Source organism: Polypterus senegalus, chromosome 3 (genome assembly GCF_016835505.1).
Source record: "Polypterus senegalus isolate Bchr_013 chromosome 3, ASM1683550v1, whole genome shotgun sequence".
In the NCBI taxonomy this organism is placed as follows: Eukaryota; Metazoa; Chordata; class Cladistia; order Polypteriformes; family Polypteridae; genus Polypterus; species Polypterus senegalus.
Window position 1 is genome coordinate 282,705,293 of NC_053156.1, and position 20,382 is coordinate 282,725,674.

The 20,382-nt window shown below is 39.5% G+C and overlaps 1 protein-coding gene across 2 annotated transcripts; it reads right to left on the reverse strand.

Moving 5' to 3' along the window:
* Positions 1-350: 350 nt before the first annotated feature.
* LOC120526247 (uncharacterized methyltransferase YdaC-like) lies at positions 351-19,421 on the reverse strand. 2 transcript variants are annotated; one of them, XM_039749320.1, is made up of 3 exons: positions 19,343-19,421; positions 3,885-4,322; positions 351-1,087 (listed from the first exon to the last, which is right to left on the reverse strand). In XM_039749320.1, the coding sequence occupies exons 2-3, from the start codon at positions 4,318-4,320 to the stop codon at positions 891-893; spliced, it is 633 nt and encodes a 210-aa protein (XP_039605254.1). In that variant the 5' UTR covers positions 4,321-4,322; positions 19,343-19,421; the 3' UTR covers positions 351-890. The 2 variants fall into 2 exon arrangements, with proteins under 2 accessions (XP_039605254.1, XP_039605253.1); XM_039749319.1 differs by having other exon boundaries at positions 19,322-19,418.
* Between the last annotated feature and the right edge of the window lie 961 nt (positions 19,422-20,382).

The window sequence follows — 20,382 nt, forward strand, 5'->3', positions numbered from 1 at the left end:
TCCATGCCCCTGAGACTGTGCAGGGAGACACAGCAAACCTTCTGGCAATGACACGTATTGATGTGCCATCCTGGAGAAGTTGGACTACCTGTGCAGCCTCTGTAGGGTCCAGGTATCGCCTCATGCTACCAGTAGTGACACTGACTGTAGCCAAATGCAAAACTAGTGAAGAAACAGTCAGAAAAGATGAGGAGGGAAAAATGTCAGTGGCCTCCACCTGTTAAACCATTCCTGTTTTGGGGGTCATCTCATTGTTGCCCCTCTAGTGCATCTGTTGATAATTTCATTAACACCACAGCAGCTGAAACTGATTAACAACCCCCTCTGCTACTTAACTGACCAGATTAATATCCCATAAGTTTCATTGACTTTATGCTATACTCTGATTAAAAAGTGTTCCTTTAATTCTTTTGAGCAGTATAGATCCATCTGGACACTTATAAGCTAACCCAAATAATCAAGTTTAAGATTTCAGAAGGCTTGAACCAATTTGTCAGTGACACAGAAATTCCAACAAATATGACTCTTAACCATTTCACCAGGACTAGATGTGAATTATATAATATCTGATGCAATGAAGCTTCCCCAATAGTTATTCTACACCTGTGCTGCTCAGTCTTATAAACGAGTTCTTAAGTTATTATAAGTTTCACCTTAGCTCCCAGTTTTTGTACTCAGTGATTTTTTTTTTTCAATTTAAACCTTCCATTGCTTAATCCACTCAGTGAAAGTGACTAAGACAAGACTCAAACCCAGTCTACCCAGGGCCGCTTTTATAAAGCTTGCTTACTTGCAAAGAAGAAAACTAATTCAAGCAAATAAAAAACAAATCTTGAAGTAGATATGTTAAACTTCATATGAGACTTGGCAGTCACATTCATCTTGGAGTCTTATTTGGATGCTGTGGCAAAAATTGCATTAAACTTGAGGCCCCGGTCTTCCATTTCCTTCATGTGTAAATCTTTGAATCCAGTGGCCTGCAGGGCATCCATGTAGATCTCAGGCTGCCATATCTTACCTCGGAGGAGCCCAATGGAAACTGCCTTTTTGATAGCGTTCACTCTGAGAGTAGTTACCATCAGTCCTTCTGTTAATAAATGGAAGAAAGAAAATATGTTAGTTCTCCATATTGTGAGCCCACTACTCCCAGAATAAGCTGTCAGTTATATGCACCTAATCCAGTCAAGATCCAAGGCAGCAACTGACCCAGAATGAGATGAGGGCCTAATGTGCACACCTTTGTGATGAGTGAGGAAGATGTAACACCAGGAGAAGAACAAATAATTGGAATTGACAATAAGCAAGGATGAAATTGAATTCTAGACAGGCTAGGTACAGCCTTTCAGAGACTGACCTAGAACAGAAAGGTGAAAGCACAGATTTCCTGGGATCTGACGCTGCTACATCGTCTTCAGTCGAGAGCGAAAGTGGGAGCGATTGTACAAGCGAATCAGGCCAGGCCAGCTTGTCGATTCCAGAAGATTCACAGAAACGGAAAAAGGCCTTACCTTCCGCGTTGTCAAGTATGGAAGGAATAATATTAGAATCGAAAATTTCCCTGAGAATCGTGAAAGTCCAAACCCAGTGAAATTCATAGCTGAACTATTCTCTCAAATAATTGGTGAAGAATTCAAATCAGACACCAAGATAGCAGCAGCTTACTGCATACAGGGGTCAAATACCTCTAAACCTAGGACTCTCATTGTGTGTTTTGAAAAATTACAATTTAAATTACATATAGCATTACTTCTCAGACAGAAACATGAGATTATATTTGAAAATAACCACATTCGCATTTTCCCTGATTTCTCATCCACAACAGCTGCTAAATGTGCCTCATTTTACTACATTAAACTGTGCTTACGGAAAGCTGAGATCAGACACAGACTCTTATATCCTGCCAAACTTAAAGTGGACATTCGAGACAAGGCCTTCATTTTTACTTCTACAGAGGAAGCAGAAAAAAAGCTGAAAAAATTCATCCCGACACTTTTTTGAAATACAATTGTGGGTCGCATTCTGTCCTGGCATGGCAAAGAAGATCTCACTGGCTGTTTGATCTGCTTACAATGATACTTCTCTGCCACTTTTTGTTTATGTTTTAATTACAATTATATGCGTATATGTATGTGTGTGAACTTTTTTTTTTTTAAATATATAAGGAGGCTGTTTAACATCATACCCTTGTTTTATTGAATTTGGGCTTACTACACTTATCCAGGGCTACTGTTTAACATCATTCCCTGGGTTTACTCTCTCAAGACAGTTCAAGATTATAGTTTATGTTCATAGTATTTAGATTGTAATGTCAATAGATACCTCTATTTTAATTCTTATATGCCACTGCTAGGGGGCTTGTTTTGTTTTTTGACGTGCTCTGTCTCTAGGTATGTCAGAGGACTGGGACTTTGTGAAGTGTGGTCTAGCCTCAAGTGCGGAGGCAAAATGGGGGGGCAGGAGGACTTGGGAAGAAGAGCAAACTATTTCTAATCTATTCTTTTAATCCTTATAATTATAAGTGTCAATGTAACATTAGTCTTCATGGTAATAAATCCAGGGAAAACTTCTGGAACCTTCATGTGGAGCAGTCTTTTGGGAACTAAAAATGGTTCCCCTACAGCATTGCTCTCATGAACCATTATGGTACCTTTATTTTTAATAGTGTGTTCTCACATAAATTTAGAATTTTATTCCATTATTTTGGGCACTTTAACAAGAATTGTCCAGCTCATTTAAGAACCTTTTAATTCTGGGAAAGATTCTTTGTATATTGGGAAGTTTTTCAAAGCACCAAATGAATATGTAGAGCAAAAAAAAAGTATAGTGGCTACATAGCAGGACACTTACAGATCAAGTATACTTGAACTTTGTCCGTGTTATTGTATGCAGCAAGAGTCCTTTTAAAATAATGACTCAGTGGTACTTCACAGATCTTTAACCATCTGTACCTGTTGTGGACTATGGCCGGCCATTCATCCCGGCCAATACCCCCAGGCCGCCAGATGGAGGTGCCCTGAATGCCAGCAGGGAATCATGGACTATGGAGTTTTAATGCACAACCCTGTTGGATAACATCGGGGCTGCTGCAGGAAGGCACAGAGACTTTTATTTTCCCTACAGCCTGGAAGTATGTCCCAGTCACATGGACAGAAGAAATGACGTACTTCCGGGTTGAAGAAAAAAAAGGAGTTGTCATCCGACCCGAAAGTGTTGCCAGTCACATGGACAGTGAGAAGAGAAACACTTCCGGGTCAAGAACTATAAAAAGGACTGTGGGTGTTGAGCTGAGTCGGGTGGCAGGGTGACAACGTGTGTGGGTGTGGAGGATTGATTATTGATTTATTATTGTAGTGATTTATATGAGTATTGTGGAGTGGAGGGTGCTTTGTGCACATTATTATTGTAATAAATTCAATTATTGAACTTTTACCTGGTGTCTTGCGTCTGGTCCGAGGGTTCAAGGAGACGACAGTGCCCCCCTGTCACACTGTACATGGAAAATTACCATATGGATCCTAAAATGAAGGTTCTTTCGGAAACCTTTAAAGGTGCAAATTAATAGACAAAGGGCCATGCAGGTGACCAGGTAGCCACTTTGCATTTGGATTGCAAACACCCAAAAACTCAGAGTTTTGCAGTTGTGAAACTGCCTCCAAAATGAATTTTACTGCCAGTTTGGAGATACTGCATGAAAAATCGAAACTTGCCAGTTTGGCTCATGTGGACCTCAGTACTGCAGTCCCTGTACCCCACTATGACCCATGGATATCCAATATAATGGGCTTTGTCTCGTTCCAACACTGAACCGGAAAAAAATTGAATGATAAAAGCACTGCCATAGCAGATGTACTTGATCATAGCCAAGAGAAGTACAGACAGCTTACCTGGTTTCATCACTCTGTGAAGTTCAGCAGAACCTTTCTTGAGGTCTGGCCAGTAGTGAAAACAATTACAATGAAACACTCTGTCCACAATGGAGTCTGGTAGTGGAATCTTCTCTACACTTCCCAGAAAAAGTTGTGCCTTTCCAGAGGTAATCTGCTCCTGGAGTCGTTTACTGGCCACCTTGTGCATGTATTCAGAGTAGTCAATTCCATACAGCTTTCCCTTAGAGTCTGTTAGGTACCGAACAGCTTCCTGGAGCCCCAAACCGGGTCCAAAGCCCACTTCCAAGACTGTGCTGTTTGACTGTATTTGTGCTAATTTTGCTGTATTTATCTCTTGAGCTTTATGTACATTCTCCAGAATTTTTTTGACCAGCCAGCCAGTCAATGACAGTGTTGGGTGCCCAAACTTCTCAGTCACCTTGTCAAACAGCATGGCTAAAAGGGAGAAGAAATGTTATTGTAATCAATGAAATTTTGAAGAAATCATACACTTATCCAGGTTTAGAAACATTTACTTAAAAGATGTATTCATCAAAAGCAGTGGTTCCCAAACTTTAAGCTATGACCCACTTTTGGGGGAAAATTTTGTTTGCGACCCCCCCACTACCATACTGAACTCCTTTGTAAACAAACAGCAGCTGTTAAACAGTTATTAAATAATAGAAATACTGGCACCATCCATTACCCAGTAGTGCAAAGAACAAAGACAAACAAATTGCATTTCCTTGACTTTTCACCATATTTGAAAAAGTGCATGCTAATTATTTTTAGTCATTGCATTGTCATGCGATGGCACTGGAGACTTCTGGAAATTTCAGTTCGGCAAAATATATATAGGCAGCAAAATACTGTACAAAAACGCATCATTAACAAGCTATGTTGTTAAGAAACAAGTACAATATCAAATATTCAGTGGTAAGTATGAGCTATACTTTTTTATTTTAAAGATGTACACATTTTTAAAAAGATAATTGGAAAGTTCTACGTCTGGCAATAACAAGAAATAAAAGGAAAATAGATTGTATAGCAATTAATATCTCAAATATGGCTTTACTGTTATTTCCAATAAACCCCAGTGTGTAATTTGTCAAAAGAAAGTATGATGTCATCAAAGAGGCTTTAATATTTGAATACCAAACAACCAGAAAAAAAAAAAACCACAGCAACCACTACTAATGAAAAAGTATTACCAGCAAGATATCGTGTTTCATTTCATTTTGCAAAAGCCAGAAGGCCACATACAACTGCTGAAAACCGGATTTTACCTTTATCTGTTGATAATGTCAAGTCAAGTTAGGTCAGGATGGGGAACATGCACTGGTAAAGTGAGTTGCCTCACCCCCACATGACAAAACAACTTGGGATCCCGACTGGAAATCCCAGGGCCAGACATGTGGTCCAGTCTCATGCTCTGGAAATGACTATCTATCTGCTGTAGGCCAGGTGTTACGTAGGCATCCTCTTGGCTTGGTCCAGCCTGTGGGGTCCTCAGTGATGAGGATCCTGTGAACAGGATCACACTCAGGAAATCATGCAACATGGTCACAGTGCCAAAACTGATGCACTCTCAAAATGCACGTACTGTGCGTCATTTGGGACTCCGTGAGCAAACAAAGTCAAACCAGTGTTACCCAAGGATTCTCCGAAGAGACACAGTACTGAAGGATTTCAGTATTCATTTAAAGTCACTGGATAGCATCTATGTCTTGCATCCATATAGCAAAACAGGCAGCACCACCCCAAATCCCAATTCATTCACTGACTTCATAGGAAGAGTCACGAGAGACATGAATCTCACTGCTGTAAATAAACGTCTCAACAAGGTCGGCACTCTCTCCTCAAACAGTTACACTGCTGACGGCAATGCCCAAGGTGTCATAAAAGGCCTGGATCTTTTTTTTTCCAGGACACTTGCAAACCCAGACACTCTGACTTCTTACTCAGTCTCTCACAAAGATCACAGCAATGTTCGCAAAGTCAAAATCAGTCAATCTTTCTTCACAAACAGGTGCTCCACAGCAACAACAACATTTATTTATATAGCACATTTTCATACAAATAATGTAGCTCAAAGTGCTTTACATGATGAAGAAAGAGAAAAAAGACAAAGTAAGAATTACAATCAGAGAACACTAATTAACATAGAATAAAAGTAAGGTCTGATGGCCAGGGAGGACAGAAAAAACTCCAGACGGCTGGAGAAAAAATAAAATCTGCAGGGGTTCCAGGCCACGAGACCACCCAGCCCCCTCTAGGCATTCTACCTAACACAAATGAAACAGTCCTCTTTGTATTCAGGGTTCTCATGGAAAGACTTGATGATGATAATAATAAAATAATAATAATAATAAATTTTATTTATATTGCGCTTTATATTTAACCACATGGACATCTGGCCTTTAATTCATCAATGTAGGGACATCATGGTGCTTTGATTAGGTGGTGGTGGCACAGATCGCCACCACAAAAAAAACGGAAAAAGAACAGAAGAGAGAGTAGGGGTTGGTACGATTTTGGAGCCATCATGAATAGTAATGATAATTAATTGAATATGCAGAGCATCAGGATTAAATTAAAATGAAGTTATGAGAAAGCCATGTTAAAGTAATGCGTTTTCAGCAGTTTTTTAAAGTGCTCCACCGTATCAGCCTGGTGAATTCCTATTGTCAGGCTATTCCAGATTTGAGGTGTATAACAGCAGAAGCCCGCCTCACCACTTCTTTTAAGTTTTGCTCTTGGAATTCTAAGCAGACACTCCTTTGAAGATCTAAGGTTACAATTTGGAATATAAGGTGTCAGACATTCTGAAATATAAGATGGAGCAGATTATTTAAGGCTTTGTAAACCATAAGCAGTATTTTAAAGTCAATTCTAAATGACACAGGTAACCAGTGTAGTGACATCAAAACTGTGCTCGGATTTTCTTTTCCTAGTTAGGATTCTAGCAGCTGCATTCTGCACTCGTTACACTCTTCTCAGGACCACCCAGACATAAATCGACTGAGTTACATTAATCTAGTCGACTGAAAACAAAAGCTTGAACTAATTTCTCAGCATCTTTCAATGATATAAGAGGTCTAACTTTTTCTATATTTCTTAAGTGAGAAAATGCTGTCCTAGTGATCTTATTAATATGTGGTTTAAAATTCAGGTCACTGTCAACAGTTTCCCCCTAATTCTTTTTAGGAGCAGTTTGACCCCACACTCCTGCCCAACACCCAGTCCATGTAAGCACTGAACAGAGTAGGAGCAAAAACACAATGCTGAAGAACCCCAGAATCAACTGGGAAAAATGCAGTGGTTCTGCCTTCACTCTGCACAGCACCAGTGTACAGGCAAACCATGACATTCAGCAACTTCAGGGTGATCCCGCAAAGTCTCAGGATGTCCCACAGGTCAGCTCAATCAACTGTGTCAAATGCTTTATAAAAATCAACAAAGGCTGCAAAGAAACTCTGCCGATATAAGTGTTTGTGCTCCATGATAACTTTCAGTGCCAGGATGCAGTTGATGGTAGACTTCTCAGGCATTAAACCTGAGTGCTTCAGTCGCTAGTAGGTGAACAAGTGATCACGATTCCTACTGAGTAGTGTTATCCCCCTGTAGTTGCCACAATCCAGGTGATCATCCTTCCCTTTCCAGAAAGGGAAAACAAGTTCTGTTTTCCAGTCAGTTAGGATTACGCCCATCTCCCAAATGGAAGAAAAGACTGCTTGCAATGACAGGAGGGCAGCCTTACCAAAGAGAAATTCATCCCAGAGACTCTCTGAGGAACATATTAAGATGTTCATAATGCTTTTATTCTTCTGTAAGCAGTACGTGAGTCACTAGACCATAGACGGTCTGTCACGTGTTCAGATTCAATTAACAAATGACTCCTCTCTGCCTTCAGAGTCATCCTTTCAGTGCCTGGTATGGAAACCAGAGTTGCCATCAAGCCATGCTCAGTGACTCCTTTCGATAATATCTAGGATGAAATACCTCCTTCTGGTAACACCAGCAACAAAAACACAACCCTCAGCAACCTTCAAGGTCCTGTCACGGAAGGTTTCCCAAATCAGGATCAGCAGTCGCACCCAAGTCTGCAAGTTCCTCACACAAACTGCATTCAAACTCATTAGAAACAGCCTGATCTTGGAGTCTGGCCAAGTCCAGTCTCATTCTCACAGTAGGTGGCATTGTACCAGACCTAAGCTGGATCTTCAGAGTAGCAACAACAAGACTGTGGTCATAATCCACAAACTGGGCTGTATACAAACTGTATACCTTGCGGTTCTGTAGCAGCCTCCAGTGTCTGTCCATGAGGATATGATTTATCTCCTTCACTGCACCTCCAGTATTTGAGTACCAAGTCCAACAAAACGGCTCTGGCGCCGGAACCACAATCCAGAGATCATCAACCACTGCCCTTTTGCAATGTCGAGGAACATGGAGCCATTTTCACCACAGTTGCCAGGCCATGAGGACTGACACAATCTACATAGCCAGCTCTGTCAGTGCCAAAAGAGGCCGACAAGCTCAAAACAATAACTACCTCCAATAATATGATCCAAAGAAGAATAAATGACATGGCAGAAGATTTTCAAAACACAAGTTCTTAAAAAGATTAAAGGTGGGCGAATCCACAAATGTTTCCAACTGCACTGAATTCATATTTGTAAGATATGATACAGAGAATAGTGTTACAGATGATATTTTATTTTGTAAACCACTAGAAGCCAATACTACCTGAAAATGTTTATTCAACACTTTTATACAAAGTATTGGCATCGTCAGATAAAGTAGATGAAAGATGAGTAAGACATGGTCTTGAGTCAGCATAATAAGATGAAGAATAAATGGAAGAAGTACTTTGAAAAGCTACTGAATAAAGAAAATCCAAGGGTAGTAAATACAATATTGACTGGATGAAATATGTTTCTGTATACCCCAATAGCACCAAGGCTATGACAGGATATTGAAGTGGTCTCATTGTCAGATTACAAAGATACAATGCCAAAGGCTACATGGTTGCACATTTGTTTACATGGAGAAGCTCTTGCCTCAAAATTTTTATCTTCTGGAATGGATTGTGTTTTAAAATATGTCTCTAAAGTGATAAATTCTATCAAAGGAAAAGCATTTCAGATTCATAAATTTGTGAAGACATGGGTTTGTTACACGAAAATCTTTTTAACCACACAGAAGTAAGATGGCTTTCAAGGGGCAACGTCTAGAAAAGAGTTTTCAAGTTAAGAGCAGAATTTTTGATGTACCTCGAAGATGAGAAATCGGAATATGCAAACCTATTTTCCAGTTAGGTTTGGCTACTTAGACTTGCTTTCCTCGCAATATTTTCTAAAACTTAAAACACTTAAAATAGTAGTTTGCAAGGCCATAATGTTAACATAACAGCCAGGGATAAAAATGAACGCATTTATAAAGAAACTTGATTTCTTTTTGACTTCAATTGACATATAGAAATTTGATTATTGTGGTAGGCTGGCACCCTGCCTGGTGTTTGTTTCCTGCCTTGTGCCCTGTGTTAGCTGGGATTGGCTCCAGCAGACTCCCGTGACCCTGTAGTTAGGATATAGCGGGTTGGATAATGGATGGATGGAAATTTGATCAATTACAGTGAATTTAAGAACTCATGGAAAATGTAACAGTGTATAATATTGGACATTCTGAGTTCATTCTTGCAGACATGCAAGTTTGTTTCCACAATTTAAAAAAAAAAAAAAAACCAGCAGCTTTTTGAGTTTTTTCCCCAGGACAATCAAAAGTGGATACTGAATCTGTGTTGAGAGAGTTCCATTCAACTGGGTGAAATTCTGACAAATAAGGAAGAAAAACACATTGAAATATCTATTGATGGAATTTTGAAACTAGACTCCCCCAGAGCATAGAGCAATTTTGGACAAAAAACAAAAAAAAAAAAAAGCATAATATCCAGAGTTTGCAAAACAAACCTCTTCAACTTTTGATACCAATTGCAACATGATATGTACAGTATATGAATTAAGTTTCTGGGGCCTCATGTATAAATGTTGCGTACTCCCGTTTCCACCCTCAAATCACGATGTATAAAACCTAAACTTGGCATAAAGCCACGCACATTTTCACGCCAGCTAAATGCTTGCCATACGCAAGTTCTCCACTCGGTTTTGCAAACTGGTGGCACCCAGTGTCAAAGTAGTGCTACTGTTCCTGTATGGTTTCCCTTTCATTTTTAGATCCAAATCTCTGACGCGTTTTTATCATATACACTGAAATTAACCACTGTGTAGCCGACCCGGACACAGACAGGCAGACATGTTGTTTTTCACCACCACACGTATTTATTATATACACTATATACAATTATGAGGTGTCACTCAGACACAGAATAAAGTGCACAAATACCCCAAACACACAGTCCTGGCCACTCAATGCCTTTTCTTCGGGCCGCCTCCACAATCTCTGCTCCTGCCTCGTTCTTCTTCCACCCGACTCCGGCCCTGAATGAAGGGAGACGGCCCCTTTTATATTCTCCCAGATGAGCTCCAGGTGATTCCCGACACTCCTTCGTTGGCCACGCCCCAGAGTGGCGGAAGTGCCGGCTGTTCTCCCGGCAGCTCTCTGGGTGTCCTCTTAAATCTTCCCCCCAGCACTTCCTGGTGTGGTGGAAGTGCTGAGGTAACAGTTCCCCAAGGCATTGGGGCGCTCCTGGCGGTGACCACGGGCCCCTACAGGGTGGGGCTTCCATGCCCCCAAAGCAACCAGGATGGCGGCCCCCACGTGATCCAGGGTGGGCGCGGTCCCACATCCGGTCCCACACGGCGTCCCGGCCGTGTCGTTGCCCCTGGCATCCCTGACACCGCATATTGTTTATTAGTTTAAGGCATCTGATTGTAAGTAACAGGTAACAATATAATGGTCCACAGAATAGCCAAACTATTCCAAATACCATAGCTGCTTTAGCGTTTTTAGTCTTATTGCACCTTCTTCTGTCAGCTGCTCCCATTAGGGGTTGCCATAGTGGTTCATCTTTTTCCATATTACTTTCACTGCACCACTCAGAGTATTTATATCACAGTAACTGAGTGTGGAATCACAGCTCTACAACAGCAGATTGGAAAGATAATTATCGGTATACAGCATCTAGCACACGCTGCCTCAGCCATGTGGTCTATTGAACTGCTCCCATACGACAAATGTTACAGAGCATTTCCTGTACGGACCTCGTGGTTCAGAAACAGTTTTATCCCAAGAACTATAAGCGCACTCCATCAGTCCATCAAATGCTCCTTGTACTGTTAGTACTTATTAGTACAATCACCTCACTGTAAACTTGCACTACAGTTATAATATTGCACAACCTGAGCCATTTTATAAAGCGCGTATTTACATATGATGACGATATCATTTTTAAGCTGAAATGCAGCAAAATATGTTTATTCCATTATACAGATAAAATATCAACATCATTTAAATAATTTATATTTTTAATAGTGAAACATGTGAGGACATGGTGTCACAGCACTAGCAAGGAGCTGGCGCCCGTTCACGGATTGTTCCTGCCTCGCACTGTATTCTTGCTGGGGCTGGCGCAACACTGGAAAGATAAATGGATAGAATAATTAAACATGTACTACGAAGATATTTCAATGTTCCTTAAAAGTTTTGAAGAATCAGAGTTCTAAGCCTACAGATGGCTTAACTCTATTACTGAGCTGATTGTGTGGTGATTGGGCACTTGTAGAAAGAAAAGTAAGGACAAGAATTTGGGTTTAATACGTTTGAAAGAGACAGTAGTGCTGCAATAAATTTCATCGAAGGTCGCGCACGGCACAGCAAGTATCTTGCGTGAGGCAGAAACAATCTCTGGATGGGGCACGATTTCGCCACTATCACTGTACCACCGTGTTCCCATTAATTTAATACAGGTTTTAATTGATATGATATGAATACTGAAATGATATCAGGTATACATCTCAGGTAAATTATTCAGAGAACTGTAATATCATGAATGTAATGGATTCTGTGTCCGGTCGGAGGAAGAGAAAGCCCATTTATGAAGCACGTAGTGATTCACACACAGAAGAACACATACAAAACAAAGCATTTAACCTGCTACTTTAGTTATGATGGGATTTGAGAAACTGGTTAATTAAACGATTTTACGATGAAGTTTATGATGTTCTACTTTAATGACAAAATAAACTATGTGATTAAAGTGGAAATGTCGAGATTGAAGTTGACATTTCGCTTTTTCCCCACCGTGTGCCTTTTTCTCTGCACCCTAATAAGCTTTCATATGACACTCAGACAGTGGGCTACAACTCGGCTTTTCACGGCGACTTTGATATGTGACTTTTTTTTTATTTCCGGCACTGTGCGATTTTGTGAATGTGAGCTTTCAAGTTTCTCCAATACACTACGTCACTCGATCAACTTCCTTTTGTTGATTATACCACGGTTTATTTGAACAAATAGTATGTTTTTTCCTTTGCCTCCACTTGGTATTCGCTGAAGTTCTTATATTTTCCCCAGTGCTTTTCCCCATTGTCTTTTCACAGAAGGCTGCGCTTAAGGGTTATTTATATTCATTTGCATATTCAAAGAGGCGTAATTCTGGGAGGAGTTGGGGCGTTACATAAAGCGCGGCACGAAGCGTAGTTTTCACGCTGATCGATTTATGTAGCGAAGAACGTGGAAGTTGGAGTACGCACAGATTGCTGCATCTGGATTTTTCTGTGCGTAAGCACATTTCGGCTTTTGTGCTTATGCCATGTCATAGTGCGGTGCGAGTTCTACGCACAGCGTTATACACGAGGCCCCTAGTGAACTGATGACTGGAGATGGTACTAAAGTGAAAATTATTTACACTATAACAAAATATTTTGGTGCTGTATAAATGTTGATTTTGTCTCTGTTAGAAATTACATTTCCAATAGTTTGCTTTATTGCACTGATTTTGTTCAGTGTTTATTAGAACACGGTATAGCTGGGGGGTTCTGTCACCAGGGCGGGGGGGCGCCAGACGGGTGTTCACCCAGGGCACCAAACAGGCTAGGACCGCCCCTGATTCTCACAATCCTGTGCATATGCCACTCCTGTATTTTTCTTGGCCTGCCAGACCTGCTGGATTTAACAGCAACTGTGCCTGTGGCCTTCCATTTTCTAATTACATTCCTAACAGTTGAAATTGACCATGTAAACCTCTGAGATAGCTTTTTGTAGCCTTCCCCTAAACCATGATACTGAACAATCTTTGTTTTGACCACTTTAAATACCTTTTCTCATGATTGGACACACCTGTCTATGAAGTTCAAGGCATAACAAGCTAATCCAACCAATTTGGTGTTGCAAGTAATCAGCATTGAGCAGTGACATGCATTCAAATCAGCCGAAATTACAAGGAGACCCAAATTTTTCCACAGCCAGTTTTTCACATTTGATTTAATTTCATACTACTAAATACTGCTTCACTAAAAATATTTATTTGGAAAACACCCCAGTACTCAGATGTTCCTAGGAAATGAGACATACCACTGTTATCTTTGTTGTTGAAAGTAGAGTCAATTATCATGCAGGCTGAGAGTGACTCCCAAACCTTTTCATATGATTGTACTGTATATAAATCATTACCACTGATTTCAGGTATCTCATAATGGTCGTAAAGGTTTCACAGCACTTGAATATTCTTGGTGGTGATTTGGAGGAACTTCATAATCAAATGCATTAAATCCAAGTGGTGCAGAGCGAACCTCAAATGCAGAGTCGGTATTTTCTCAAAACAGCAAAAACAAAAGTGAAACATCATTTGGCAATTTAGAATGATGGTGAGACAACATATGCGGTGTTGATATTTCAGTGTGCATTGTATTTATTGGTTCACTTGATTAGTGTTAGGCCTGGCAAAGTTCACAAACATTTAAACATAGTTCAAACCCTGTGAAATTTGCAACTGAACTTTTTTCTAAAATAATCGGGGGCGACTTTAAAGCAGAATCTGAGATAGCAGCGGCTTACCGCGTACGGATCAAACACCGTCAGACCCCGACCAAGATCTTTTATAGTCCGTTTTGAACGATTATCATTTAAGTTAGAGGTGATGGCACTCCTCAGAAAAAAGGAAGATATTATATATGAAAATAGCCACATTCGTGTCTTCCCTGAGTTCTCTCCAGCAACAGCTATTAAACGTGCAGCCTTCTATAATATTAAACAGCGCTACGGCAAGCCAGTGTCAAATACGGCCTCCTGTATCCGCAAAACTGAAAGTGGAATGGCAGGGTCATTTCTATGTCTTCGCTAGCAAGGAGGAAGCAGAAAATGAATTAAGAAAGCTGATCCCGGGACTATTCTGATACATAATTGTGAGTCATGGCGGTAAATGATAATGCTAGGATTAATAATCTACTGTCTGATCTATTTGTTTTAAAATACGGGTTTTTTATCAGCATATATTCTCATATTCTTATTATTACTTACTTATTACTTATTATTACTTAGTATTACTAGGGCGCTAAATGTTTATGTTTTATTGTGCTTAATTACGTTTTCCTCCTCTTTTTTTTCTTTTTCTTTTCTAATTATTTCATGTGTACCCTAAATGAGACTGTTCAATATCATACCCTTGGTTTACTGTTATTGCTATTACTGCATTAAGACTTGTTATGCTTATTTTGGACACATCTTTAACACCATCACCTGGGTTTATTATCTGGGGTATCATCTTAATGCACTAAAATTGCTGAAGATTATATATATATATATATATATTAAGTGCAAAATTCTTTTTTTTTTTTTTTTTCCTCTTTTAAAGACTATATTGGTAACAGATATCTCTATCTTTTAACCTTAAAGCGCCACTGCATGGGGGCTTGATGTGCTTTGGACGTGCTCTGTCTCTGGGTATGTCAGAGGACTGGGACTGCATGAAGTGGGTTTTAGCCTCACCTGGGGAGGCAAAAAGGGAGGGTGGGGGTTTAAGGGGGGGAGAGAAAGAGAGCAGGCTTGATCTATATCTAATCTATCATCTCAATCTTTATAATTATAACTATCAACGTAATAATAAGCTGCATGGCAACAACTCTTGGGGAATAGGAAATTAAGACCTAAACTATTTCACTTCCAGTTAAGACTATAAATGACATCAAAAACTCAGAATCAGTGTCTCCATGATGGGACAGTTAACTTCGTAAGCTGGAATGTTAAAGGCCTGAATCACGAATTAAAGAGAAAGAAAGTACTTTCTCACCTAACAGGTCTAAATGCTAAAATAGTATTTTTACAGGAAACCCACTTACTAAGTAAGGATCAGTTCCGCTGCAAAAGACTGGACTGGCCAAATGTTCCATTCTAGTTTTACAAAGAAAACTAGAGGGTGGGAATTCTCATACATAGAACAGTACCATTTGTAGCATCAGATGTAGTATTGGATCCTGAAGGGAGATATGTGATGGTCATGGGAGACTTATCTAACTGTAAAATGATTTTGATAAATGTTTATGCACCTAATGTTGATGATAAGGAATTTATACAAAATTTATTTGCATCCATTCCCAATCTGAACACTCATAAACTTATAATGGCTGGGGACTTTAATTGTGTTCTAAATCCACTTTTAGATAAGACTTCCTCCACAGGGGAACGCAACTAACACCGCAAAGATAATTACAAAGTTTATAACTGATCACAACTTATCAGATCCCTGGAGGTTTTTAAACCCAAATTCAAGAACATATTCTTTCTACTCACCAGTACATCATTGCTACTCAAGGATTGATTACTTCTTTATAGATAATAACTTCTTGCCTAAGATTAAATCTTGTAAATACGATGCTATTGTTATTTCAGACCATGCTCCATGATCTTGGAGCTGAAATTACTAAGCCCCATACACTCACCCCAGATGGCGCTCAATCCGCTTCTATTAGCTGACGAGAATTGTACTGAATTTATATCCAAACAAATTGAATTCTTTCTAGAGACAAATACATCCCCTGAGATCTCTGCAGGAATACTCTGGGAAACTCTTAAGGCCTTCTTAAGAGGACAGATTATCTCATATCTTTCCCACAGAAATAAATCCGAAGCGAAGAAAGTAGCAGAGATAAAAAGCTAAATTACTAAAATAGATGAAGAACATGCCAGACTACCAAGCGAGACTCTACATAAGAGGAGGCAGGCTCTACATTCAGAATTAAACCTCTTGACAACTAAAGAAACTGAACAACTAATTTACAAATCCAGACATCATTATTATGAACATGGAGAGAAAGCTAATAAGCTTTTAGCAACAAATTCACAAGCAAGATGTGCAACGCAATCTCGTAATTACTAACACTAACGGAGATAAAATCATCGAACACAAAAATATAATGTACACTTTTAGAGACTACTATAAATCCCTATATACTACTGAGTTTAAAGAAGACAATATACAATCTAATGCATTTCTGGATACATTACAGATACCACAAATTGACGCTTTTAGTGTGGAGGAACTCGATAAACCTCTGTCATTATCAGAATTACTGGATGCTATAAAGTCACTCCAAGGTGGAAAAGCAGCAGGCCCTGACGGCTACCCTGCAGAGTTTTACAAGAAATTCTCCGCTCAGCTAGCTCCCCCCTATTAGCAACATTTACAGAAGCCAGAGATAACCAATCTCTTCCACAAACCTTTCGCCAAGCACTAATCACTGTCTTTCCAAAACAAAATAAGGACTTATTACAATGTGCATCATACAGACCAATTTCACTTCTGAATAACGACGTTAAAATACTCTCTAAAATCATAGCTAGAAGGATGGAGAAAGTGCTCCCCTCAGTAATATCACAAGACCAAACTGGATTTATTAGGGGCCGACACTTATCTTCAAATCTTCGACGCCTGTTTAATGTAATATACTCACCAACTAAATCAAACACCCCAGAAATATTATTAGCATTGGATCAAACACCCCAGAAAAAGCATTCGACATGATTGAATGGAAATACCTTTTACTATTTTGGAGAAGTTTGGGTTTGGCCCAACATTTGTGCATGGATTAAATTACTGTATACTAACCCAGAAGCTTCAGTTTGCATCAATAACATTTGCTCAGACTACTTTAAACTAGAACGTGGCACAAGACAAGGATGCCCTTTGTCACCACTGCTGTTTGCAATTGCCATTGAACCACTGGCAATACATTGTCGAAATACTGATCAGATAAAGGGGATTAGCAGAGAAGGACTGGAACAGAAAATCTCATTATATGCAGATGACATGGTACTGTATATATCGGACCCAGAAAATTCTGTGCCTGCAGTCTTAGCAGCACTCACAGAATTTCAAAAGCTCTCTGGTCTCAGAATTAATCTGAATAAAAGTGTACTCTTTCCGTGAATTCTCAAGCATATAATATTAGATTAGACACCCTTCCTTTTATCATTGCAGAACAGTTTAAATACCTCGGGGTAAACATCACAAGTAAACATAAAGCTCTTATCAACAAAATTTCGTCGTCTGCATGGAAAAAATTAAACAAGACTTGCATAGATGGTCAACCCTTCATCTCACACTAGCTGGAAGAATTAACACTGTTAAGATGAATATTCTTCCTAAGCTCCTTTTTATTTCAAAACATACCAATATACATTAATAAATCGTTCTTTAAGCAATTAGATTCAACAATAACCTCATTTATTTGGAATTCTAAACATCCACGCATCAAAAGAGCGACCCTACAAAGACAAAAGGCAGAAGGCGGCATGGCTCTACCTAACTTCCAGTTTTATTACTGGGCGCAAATATACAGTCGATAAGAACCTGGACACAAATAGAAGAACATACACAGGCATGGACCGCAATAGAAGTAAAATCCTGCAGTACTTCTTTGTATTCCTTGCTCTGGGCTCCAATAAACACACGATATCGGCAATACACTAATAACCCAATTGTGCTCCACTCACTTAGAATCTGGAACCAATGTAGAAAGCATTTTAAGACGGAGAAGCTTCTTTCTGTGGCACCCTGCAAAGAACCACCTCTTTCAACCCTCACAAACATATGCAGTTTTAATATCTGGAAAAATTTGGAATTAACTTGCTTAGAGATCTTTATATAGACAACGCCTTTGCATCCTATGAACAATTACATTCCAAATTTAACATTCCAGCTACAAATTTCTTTCACTATCTTCAAATCAGGAACTTTGTTAAACAGAACCTTCCAGATTTTCCTCATCTTGCACCCTCATCCACGCTGGAAAAATATTGCTCAATTTCAAGGAGTTAGACTCCATCTCTACAATATATAAAATCCTTTTACAATCCCTTCCTTTCAAAGATCCAAGAGGACACTGGGAAAATGACCTCTCAATTAATATATCAGAAAAGGAGTGGAAAGTAGCAATGCAGAGAATTCACTCAAGCTCCATATGCAAAGCATACAATTATACAACTCAAAATTATATATCGAGCACATCTGTCTCGACTAAAACTCTCCAAAATGTTTCCAGGGCATGATCCAACCTGTGAACGTTGCAACCAAGCCCCAGCCTCACTAGGTCACATGTTCTGGGCCTGCACCAAATTAACATTATTCTGGACAAAAATTTTAATTACCTCTCAGACAGTCTTGGACTCACAATCCCTCCTAACCCATTAACAGCTGTGTTTGGGGTTCTTCCAGAGGGGCTTAAAGTGGAGAAAGACAAACAAATTGTGATCGCATTCACTACACTGTTGGCACGCAGACTTATTCTGATAAACTGGAAGAACCCAAACTCTCCTCTTTTAAGTCAGTGGGAAACTGATGTGTTATATTATTTAAAATTGGAAAAATCAAATACTCAGTAGAGGATCTGTGCAGACTTTTTTCAAAACATGGCAGGATCTAATCAGTAATATTTTGAAATAAGTTTATAAAGCACAGAGAATTTGTTGATTTAGGTATTTTTAAAGCCTTAAATTTTACACCTTTGGCTTGCTCTCTCTCTCAAGGGTGGGGATCGATCTGTTCTTACATAATTTTTTTTGTAAAAACTTGATTGCTATGTATTGATTGTAATAAAATTAATAAATAAAAAAAAAAAAATTAAACATAGGCATGCCGCTCATCACATATGTTTTAATAATACGCAAAATGCAACTCACGCACGTCTCTTATAAAAACCTTAAAAGTGTGTGCACCCGTTTTAATGGCAGTTAAACTGAGTTGTTTGTTCCTCCTTTGCTAGGGATGTGCGAGCTTGCCCGTGAATCGGATTAGTTGATTTTTCTAATTATTTAACCATTTTGAAAGTACATATCTGTATATATTTTAACAAAGAGTATTTTTTCTTGTCAACACAAAGGGCAAAAGGTCAAAAACAGAGAGCAAGTAAATACGAATAAGTCAGTAAGCCCCGTGAGGCGTCTTAACATTGTCCAAATGACCTTAATAGAGATAAAGTGACACAGCGTTAGCAACCTACCTAACGAGTTATCAGACTTGCCTGTTCAGACCACCAACATCCATTTAAAGCTCATCCACCATTTTAAGATCGCGATCTGCCTGTCATTACCCAATTTGCGCGCGCAGGCGTATTGAAAGCCTAACATGGCGTAGTGTTCACGCAGGCGTTAAACAGATTGGGCAGCACCGTAAAGTGTGTGATGACGTAACATTTCAATAAACACGCACATGCAGATCGGGCCGCAACGGAACCAGGTAGTGACACACACCGCATGCGCTTAATGAAAAACATCCATTTTCCAACCCGTTGAATCCGAACACAGGGTCACGGGGGTCTGCTGGAGCCAATCCCAGCCATCACAGGGCGCAAGGCAGGAACCAACCGCAGGACACACACCAAGCACACACTACGGACAATTTAGAATCGCCAATCCACCTAACCTGCATGTCGACTGTGGGAGGAAACCGACGCAGACACGGGGAGAACATTCAAACTCCACGCAGGGGTCTCCTAACTGCGAGGCAGCAGCGCTACCACCGTGCCGCCCGAAAAAAACATAAAAAAAAAAATCACTGTACGGCACGACCCGATCTGAACTGTGCATGCAGCACAATTTAACATTACGGTTTATTCATTTTAGTTCCACATTAGTTGACCATAATGAAAACATTCATCCTGCAAAATAAACGAAGCAGCCTTTGTGGCGTAACGTTGATGTCCAATGTTTAATCGCCGTAAGAGGAAGCTTAGGTGTGCACAACTGATTAGCCCCAATTAAGGCGAACTACACGTTGTGTACTCTTTGTATTATTTGGCAGGTACTAATATATATATATGTTATATAAAGTCTGTAGTGTTTTTATTTTCCCACTCACGTAATAAACCATATAAAGTTTCCTTTCCTTTTGATCTATTGTTGCAATTTCCCTCTTATGTGCAAATTGTGTTTGTTTAAAAATATCTTCAGACATCAATTATTATTAATAAAATTGCTATTTTTCTTAAGGCATCAGGTTACAAAATCTAAAGTATCCAACCAGTTTTACAGAAATATATGGTCCTTATTCCAAAAAAAAAAA